The 9,830-nt window shown below is 34.0% G+C and overlaps 1 protein-coding gene across 4 annotated transcripts in view; it reads left to right on the forward strand.

Annotated features, from left to right (window-relative positions):
• The window catches only part of MYO9A (myosin IXA), a 283,835-nt gene that overhangs the window by 179,675 nt on the left and 94,330 nt on the right, over positions 1-9,830 (forward strand). For all 4 annotated transcript variants that reach the window (XM_059371925.1, XM_059371927.1, XM_059371928.1 and 1 more), the window contains one exon: positions 5,879-5,991. In XM_059371925.1, coding sequence (XP_059227908.1) covers positions 5,879-5,991 — 113 coding nt within the window. The remainder of the gene's footprint in view (positions 1-5,878; positions 5,992-9,830) is intronic.

Here is a 9,830-nt window from a genome sequence, read left to right on the forward strand (position 1 = left end):
TGTGTGTGTGTGTGTGTGTGTGTGTGTGTGTGTGTGTGTGTGTGTGTGTTTATTTTTGTTTCTGTTTTTTTTCTGGACAAAGTGATCCTGTAACTCTGACATTTGCTAAAAAGAGTGTTACTCAGTTTTGGAGGAAGCCATCTGACCTTTCCATTTGTGAAATAACTGATCTAATGGGATAAAGACAGTCCTATATGAATTACCTGAAGAGGATTCCCTAAGCATTACTTCCTCGATTCATCAGTCATTAATTAGTTGTTACCTGCTAAGAGAAGTAGAGACAAGAGTAGTAGCTACCTTCCTTGTGACTTTGGTGTTTTGTTTTAACTTTCTGCCTTTAATTCTGCCATTTGAATAACTTCAATCTCCAGATGCTGCTCTCACTCAGTTCCTCCATCCACTCTGTTGGCTTTCACTCAAGAATAATGACATGTTCTGCCACATAATATTTTTAAGGTGGTTTTCATATAGTTTTTTAGTCTCTCAGTATTTTGGATGGTAAGTGAGTTAGTCACATCGTTTCTTTTCCTTATTAGTAGAATTGGTATAGGTAACATTATAGTTTCCTCTGTTATCCCTGGACAATCATCTCTATGGGCATGACTCCCAAGTAGCTCTCCAAAATTTGTCTTCTTTATCTCCAGTATGAAAAATTTCTCATTTTATCCCCAAACTTCTGTCACTTCTTATGTTCTTGTTTGTGTTTGTTATTATCTGAAATATTCTCCAATCCTTATCAGTGTTGAATTTTCCTTCTCTCCACTGCTCACTCCACAAAAAACTGCCAGAAAAACCTGTTGATTGAGCAAGACTTAAGTTTTTTAGCTTGTTTTACAGAAAGTAAAGGAAAATCTACTTTGACTAGGTCTTAGGAATTTCTCAGGAAGGGGAAGCCAGGAGAGGATGTTTATAGAATTTTAGAACCTGTACCGGTAATTTTGAGATGGTTCTTGCAAATTGGAAATCTGGTTGATATTGAACAGAGTTTATGACATAAAAGGTTTGGATTGGTAGTCCCAATGTAACAGCTATACTGTTGCATACACTTAGTATTTATCTACCTATTTATTTATTATTAATTAATTTCTTTTAAAAATATTTTATTTATTTATTTGAGAGAGGGGGAGAGAGCACAAGCAGGGGCAGAAGCAGAAGGAGAGAGACAAGCAGACTGCTGAGCGGGGAGTTCAACATTGGGCTTAAACCAGGACTCTGAGATTATGACCTGAGCTGAAGTCAGGTGCTTAACTGATAGAGCCACCCAGGTGCCCCTACACTTGATATTTATTTATTTATTTGTTTATTTATTTATTTATTTTTAAAGATTTTATTTATTTATTTGACAGAGAGAGATCACAAGTAGGCAGAGAGGCAGGCAGAGAGAGAGAGAGGAGGAAGCAGGCTCCCTGCTGAGCAGAGAGCCCGATGCGGGACTCGATCCCAGGACCCTGAGATCATGACCTGAGCTGAAGGCAGCAGCTTAACCCACTGAGCCACCCAGGCGCCCTACACTTGATATTTATATGTATTTTATTTCCCCAAAAGGTTAGGGTTGGTTTATAGCATCACAACTTTCTGCACTTAAAGCTTTGGTAGAATTTCCCCGTGAAACCATCTGGGACTTTTTTGTGGCAGAATTCCTTGATAATTAACTGTATTTCTTATAGATAAATTAGTCTTGTAAGCTTTCTATCTAATAGAACCAATTTTGGTAAATAATTTTTTCTTAGGGAATTATTAATTTCATCTAAATTTCAGGTTTATTTGCATTGAAGTCTGGAAATTAGTCTCATGTTCTCTAAAAATTCTGTTTCAATGGTTATTTCCCTTCTGTCATTTCATATTTTGTAAATTTGTGTTTTTTCCTTTTTTTCTTTAAGTTAGCTAATCACTTGTCTGTTTTTACTTTTTTCCAAAATAATAGGGTTTTGATTTATTTATTATCCCTAGTTTCCCCTACCCCCCATTCTCCACTGAATTCTGCTTTTACCTTTGTTACTTATTTCCTTATTTTTAAAAAAATTCCTTATTTTTAATTTGTTTTTCCTAAATTCTTATTTCTAAATTTCTTATTTTTCTACCTTTTAAGTGGGGGAATTTAATTCATTTATTTGAGTTATTTTTATTGATACAGATTTTTAAGGCTGTGAATTTTCTTCTGACCATTACTTTAGTTGTATCTTGTTTATTCTAATGTGTGTTAAGTTTTTAATTATTTTTTGAGAAAATCGGTAATTTCAGTTTATATTATTTTTTGCCCAAACCTTGTTCAATAAAAATTTTTTTGTTTTCAGAGGAAGGACATTTTTATTTTTTAACTTTTAAAATTTCTGGTTTAACTATGTTATGATAAAAGATTATTTATAATGATCAAATTTCCTCATCATTTTCTTTGTTAATATGTGGTCAGTTTTTGAGAAAGTACCACGTGCGTTTTTAACGTAAGTATATTCTGTATTCAGAATGTAAAATTTCAGTATATAACCATAATCTCTTCCTTACTGATTATGAGTCTTCTGTATCCTTACTATTTTTTGTACCATTTGATCGGTCTTGTATAGAGAATATTTTAAAGTTTCCTCTTCTTTCTGAATTGTGACTTTGTTACATTAAGTGCTTTTGCTTGAATTCTACTTAAATCATAATATCACAGCCTGTGCTTTCTTAATTATTTCCATTTGCCTGGAATAATTTTATCATCCTTTTTCTTTTAGCTTTTCTGGATCCTTTTGTTTTAGGTGTGTGTTTGTATGCAGTATAGTTGGTTCCTACTTTGTGAGCCAAATTTAAAAAATTTTTGCATTATAGATGAGTTAAACCTATTCCTATTTATTGATATAACTGATAGATGCAGACTCAATTATCTTTCTTAATAATCTTATGTTGTTATTTTGTATTATGTTAAATTTGCTGTTTTTATGTTACTTTTTTGCTGTTTCACTTTTTAAAATTTCTTTTGATATGGGGGTTTCTTTTTCTGTTGATTTGTATATGACTTTTTAAAATGCCTTAATTTACTGTATTTTAATTTAACCAATTATTCTCAAGTTAGTCAGTTATAATAATATTTTTAAATTCTCACCTATTTTGACACAACTATTGATGAATTATTCTTGCCTCTACTTCCCCTCTCCCTTCTTTTTTTAGGCTTTTATTTATAATTTGTCAGCATGTGTAATTTTACATATTCTTTTGCATATCCTCATATATATAAATTCTGGTTTTGCCTTATGTTTGAAACACTTTCATACTTTGCAGTTTTAAATACTGTGTCCCATTATTTTGTTTTTCTTGTTTAGGGAATCCAATAAATAAGTTTTTTTCTTCTTTTTCTGTCTTCCATCTCAACCATGTTCTTTCTGATGATTTTTTACTCATTTATACTTTCTATTCTTTATTATCTTTATTTGTTTATTATCTTTCTGCCTTTTAAATCTGCATTTGCATTTTTTCTTCCTTGGGCATGTTCTAAGTTATTCTTCACTATCTTTTTATTTCTTTCGTGAGTTCACTCAACTCCCTTCATTGCTTCCTGGTTTTTATTGAGGTGGGGGGGCTCGTTTCTATTTTTAGTTTTTTAATTTTTGATTCATTATGGTGTTTCATGAGGTTATTTAATTCATTTTTACTTTACAGTTTCCTGCTTCATGCTTGGTTTCTGTATGTTTGGTGGAAGATGGGTTATCATCTAAGTTGTTTTGGTTCTAATTTTCTTTGTTTTCTTATTGTAGCTTGTGTAGATTTTGTCTTTATTCATGTTGTGCATTTGGGATAGTTTATAAGTAACTTGATTTCAAGAGCTTCCTCTTGTATCAGTGTAAAAATGAAAAGGTTTTTTGCAGGCATCCTGTTTGGAGTCTGTTAGTTGTGTGTGTGTGTGTGTGTGTTGGAGGCAATGTTGTGTCCTCCATTTTTTGCTTCTGTTTTGCCTTGTTAGATTCTAAATATTCCTCTTCTGCTTCTTTTCTTCACTACTCAATCTCTAAAAGGCACCCCTTCGTTCCTTTTTACCTTAATTTTCCTCAGAAGCAGTGCCTTTAAAAATATGTCACCTTGAATCACATGCAATTTTAAGTTCTTTCCCTTTAGTTAGTTCTCTGATCTCCTCGTACTCAATATTTGTGTCAGTTTTGAGTCACTATAGATGGATTGACTTTTTCTCCTCCTTGTCAGTAATATATTGTTATTTCTTTGCATGCCTCCTTATTTATTATTGGATGCCTGGCATTGTAGATTTTGTCTTGTTGGGTACTATGGATACGTTTGTATCTGATTAATATTCTTGAGACTGTTACGTTCCAGTAATATTTCAGAGGTTGATTATGGAAGGAGTTTGTTCCTAAGGATTTGTTAGTCTCATTGTATTGAATGCTGGAAATTTTCTAAGAGAGATTTCAGGTGCTCTCACCACCGAAGAAGAAGAAGAAGAAGAAGAAGGGTAGGAGGGCAGGGTGGGGAGAAAGAAAGAAACAATGGGAAGAGATCTGTTAATCAGTCTGCAGTAATCATTTTAATATTTATATGTAAATAAAATCATTTTTTACACTTTATATACAGTTTTTATTGAATTAAACTTAAGATTTGTTAGGTCCAAACAGAGAAGTTTTTCACCTAGGGCTTATTTTTGACTAGCACTTACTCTTGACTACTGAGGCAAGATCCTGCTATATACTTCACCCAGTACCCTGGGAATCATAAAGTCATATGTTCTGACTTGGGCACAAGCACAGTTACTGGCTTTTGGTAAGTGCTGGGCACTATTACCTTTAAACCTTTCAGGTGGTCCTTTGCCTGGTGTTGGGTAGTTGTCTGACATAGAAGTGTTGATTAGTACTCAGCTAAATACCCTCTGAAGATCTCCACAGTTTTTTATTTGTGTATCTTTTTCCTCTTCAGTTCTCTCTCTCTCTCAGTCTCTAGTCTCTGGACTTTGAACTTGATGTGTTCAACTCAGAGAGTCTGCCAGGGTTCTCCTGGAACCCTCTCTCTGTGTCACAGTTTGGAAACTGTCTCAAGGTACTAAGCTGGGGCAGATGAAGGACTCACTTCTTTTGTTTCCCATCTCCTGAGAATAATTGTCCATCATCATGATAACTTTTTGTTCTTACTATTTTGTCTGGGTTTCTGTTTTGTTTTTGGTTTTGGTTGTTTCAGGCATGAGGATAAAACTGGTCACTGTTGCAGCAGACTAAAAGGCCAAAGAAAAGATACTATAATTATAGAAAAATGAAATATTAGGAAAGGATTTGAATAGGTAACAAGAAATTTTCTCTTCTGAATGGGATTTTCCTTAAAGGGGCACATTGTAAATAAATGGAACAAGAATTGCCCATTGAAATTCAGTTCCTAGTTTGATAAAGCCATGTAAGTTGTTTATAGTTTAGACCATTAGTGGTGATAATGTTTGATCCTTCGTGGTTTTTTTTCCTTTCTTAAATCCTTGACTAGGTATAATAAAAATCTATAGTAGCAAATTATATCATAAAAGTAATTACTACCTGTAGGGACACATAAAAGGACGCATGAAAGACTGTACTTCATCCTCTAGATTTATCAGATTCTGAATCTTTTGTCTGTATATTTAGTTGGCTTTGACTTTTTTCTTACCTTTCCACTTGATATTGTTAAGTTGTCAGAAAACATGAACTCTGGGAGGTCCTGTTCAGCATTTCATTGACCCAAGTTCTCTTTATATCAGATTATTCTAGGAAGTTAATAAAATTTTTAGTAGGTTCTTTTATTTTATTGCGGCTGAACAATATGAACGTAGTTTTATGTATTTTTAATAGATGTAATTCTCAATTCTGTAACTTGAGTTTATTTACAGTATTATATGGTTACTTGGCTTTAAAGTCTTTCATATATGTAATTATTACAGACGTCACAGCGATTTTCTTCAGTTGATGAAGAAGCAAAGCTTCATAAGACTATGTCTCAAGGAGAGATTACAAAATTGGCAGTGAGGCAGAAAGCTTCAGATTCGGATATAAGGTATCATTTTAAATTCATTTTTCAACAAATATTAAGTGCCTACTATATGACAGGCACATGATAATTCAGATTTACATGATGAGCTTTATCTTTCTATGTATTTAGCAGTGTGATTTGGGTAAAGTCTTTAAATCCTTATATCACCTGTGGTTTTTTTGTTGTAAAAGAATGGAGATTGAATCAGCTGAGAGTGAAAATATTTCCCAGCTTTGGATTTGTTTTCTGTTCTGAGTTAAATGTTTTACAAATGGAACTGGAAAAAAGACGTTCAGGAAATAATTGTTCCCTTTAAGAGAGTATATGGAGTTATTATTTGTCAGGTAAATATCTGTGTCTGTTATATTTGTGTTGTATAAGGCAGTTGAACCCTCACTGAACACTCGAAGATGACGCTGAAATCTTTCTGGTCCTATTAAAGGCCATTTCCTCAATATCTGTAGAGGCATAATCCATGATCATGCAAATCCAGACCAGATTATGCTAGAGATCAACTTGTGGGAGAAAGATACACCGTAGCACAATAGATAAATGTCTGGAGATAGCAGACTAAATATATGAATTTAATTTCTACTTCTTCCTCCAGAATTGCTAAAATGACAAAACTTATGTAGGACAAACAACAACAAACAGACAACTGGAGACAACTGTAATAAAACTGTGGACTCCAAAAAGTAAATAGACAAATTTTAAATGTCTTAATAGGTAGAAGAAAGCTGAATCCTAAACCAACTGGGTAAACCTGAGTAAGAAACATCTGGCTGACTGATCTTCCCCAATCCTAGCAGAAACGTAGAGATTAAGTCTCTGGAAAGGATAAAATAGAAGATCTCTGTTCTTGGAGGTTCTCTGATACATTCGAGGATTTGGGTACATATTTGAATTAAGGAGATTTATTTAATGTTTACATACTGAATGTTAAGATTTCCCTAATTTTTTCTTCCACTCAGTTTCCACATTTCATGTTTCCCTAGGCAGTTGGTTCAAAAAGTCTTTGGGACTTTTGTACAACTTCCAAGGGAAGACCTAGAGATATTTGTATCAAGGGTTCTCCCTACAAAATGGACTAGCCAGAAAATCATACAGGGAAAACGAGTTTGGAAGCTCCACCAATGCATACTTGAATTTCCAAACAGTGTTTTGTTTTGTTTTTTAACCCTGTTTTTACCACATATGAAGAAACACCTTACAAAAGAAACTAAAACTAATGGATATATTACAACTTGGAAGAAATGAACTATGCAGGGGAAAGAAAACTTCCAGACAGACAAGTGAAACTAATCAACAGACCTTCTGCATAAATAAATATAACTGCATGAAAGAAAAACATTCATTATAAAAAGAGTCTTAATTAAAAGTATGATAGCATGAAGAAACAACTACAATAGTTGAAAAGAAAGTTGAGGACATACCTTAGAAGGTTGAGCAAAAAGATAAAGAGATGGAAGAGACAAGAAAAGATATGAAAATTGATTTAGGTAGTATAGACATTTAATAATATTTAATCTTCCCATCCATGAGCATGGAATGTCTTTGTGTCATCTTCAGTTTTTTTTTTTTTTCATAAGTTCTTTTTATAGTTTCAGAATAGAATATAGTTTTTTTCACCTCTTTGATTAAGTTTATTCCTAGGTAGCTTATTGTTTTAGTGCAACTGGAAATGGGATTGATTCCTTAATTTCTCTTTCTGCTGCTTCATTACTGGTATATAGAAATGCAACAGATTTCTGTGCATCTCATATCTTTTGACTTCACTGAATTTTTTAGTTCTCTCTGAGATAAGGTACTTGCAAATTACATATCTGATGAAGAGTTAGTATCTAAAATATATAAAGAACTTATAAAACTCAACACTCAAAAAATGAATAATCCAGTTGAAAAATGGGCAGGAGACATGAATAGACATTTTTCCAAAGAAGATATACAGATGGCCAACAGATACATGAAAAGATACTCAGCATCACTCATCACAGGGAAATATAAATCAAGCTACAGTGAGATATCTTAACACCTGTCAGAAAGGCTAAAATCAACAACATAGGAAGCAACAAGTATTGCTGAGAATGTAGAGAAGGGGGAACTCTCTTAACACTGTTAGTGAAAATGGAGACTGGTGGAACTACTCTGGAAAACAGTATCAAAAAAGTTAAAAATAGAACTACCCTACAACCCAGCATTTGCACTACTGGGTATTTACCCAAAGGTTACTAAAATATTGATTCGAAGGGATACATACACCCTGATGTTTACAGTAGCATTATCTATAATAGCCAAATTATGGAAACAGCCTAAGTGTCCATAGACTGACAAATGGATAAAGAAGATGTGGTATGTATGTATGTGTTTGTGTTTACAGTGGAATATTACTCAGCCATCAAAAAAGAATGAAATCCTGCCATTTGCAATGACATGGATGGAGCTAGAAGATACTGTGCTAATAAGCAAAATGAGTCCAAGAAAAACAAATGTGACTCATATATTGAATTTAAGAAAGAGAACAAATGAGCAAAGGGGAGAAAGAGAGGAAGAGAGACAAACTAAGAAACAGACTCTTAATTATAGAAAACTGTTGGGTCGCAGAGGGGAGGTAGGTAGGGGATCGTTGAAATAGGTGGTGGGGATGAAGGAGTGCACTTATGATGAACAACAGGTGTTGTATGGAAGTGTTGAATCACCATATTGTTCACCTGAAACTAATATTACACTGTATGTTAACTGGAATTTAAATACAAAAAGATAAGAGTAGCACTTCAGGAGATCCAGTGAGCCACTAATGGGAGATCCAGAAAGAACAAAGAAAACAAGGAGGACAGATCATTAATAAGGTAATTCAAATAAGTTTTAAAGAACTGAAGGACATGAGTTTCCAGATTCAAAGGGCCCAGTGATTGCCCACTATAATGGATGGAGACAGACCCATACTAAAAGACATTTTATTATAAAACAATAGAGACAAAAGGAATTCCCATGATGATGGAAAGTTGTACAACTAGCACTGAGGGAAACCATGCCAATGGAGCAGGTTGGAAAGCTCTGGGAGAGATTTCTTAAAGAAATGGAGTACGTATTTTGTTTGAACATGTTGAAAGGAGATGCACACAACTAGGGAAACATTTCAAGGTGAATTGTACATAGATAAATGAGCAAATGTAAAGCAAAACACTTACTGACTCTAGAAAACAACAGATGATGCAGGGAACTGCATGCCTCAGTTGTGAATATTATTTGCATAATAAAAGTGACTGTAACTGTAAGAAAATACTATATATTGAGATAACTCAAATTACCATTTGATTCTTTTGGGGGTACACCTGTTTTTTTGGAGGGTGGAGAACAGTAGTCTTGGAATATGCTTAATCATTACTTAATCATTACTTAATCAATCGTTTGCAAGTATGACAGCAATGTAAGTATGGTAAATATTAAAAAGTCAGTTAAATCAATTCAACAGGCTTGCCTCCAGGGAGCAGAAAAGGAATGACAGGCATCGGGGTGGCTCAGTGGTGAAGCATCTGCCTTTGGCTCAGGTTGTGATCCCAGGGTCCTGGGATTGAGCCTCACGTTGGGCTCCCTGATCAGCAGGAAGCCTGCTTCTTCTTCTCCCACTCTCCCCTGCTTGTGTTCTCTCCCTCTCTTGCTGTGTCTCTCTCTGTGAAATAAACAAAATCTTAAAAAAAATAAAAGAAAAGGAATGAGAATGGCAGAACGATGCTGTCATTTGTAGTAACCTTTGTAGAATAACTTTTCTTTTTTTTTTTTTAAGATTTTATTTATTTATTTGACAGAGAGAAATCACAAGTAGATGGAGAGGCAGGCAGAGAGAGAGAGAGAGAGGGAAGCAT

Source organism: Mustela nigripes, chromosome 13 (genome assembly GCF_022355385.1).
Source record: "Mustela nigripes isolate SB6536 chromosome 13, MUSNIG.SB6536, whole genome shotgun sequence".
Classification (NCBI taxonomy): Eukaryota; Metazoa; Chordata; class Mammalia; order Carnivora; family Mustelidae; genus Mustela; species Mustela nigripes.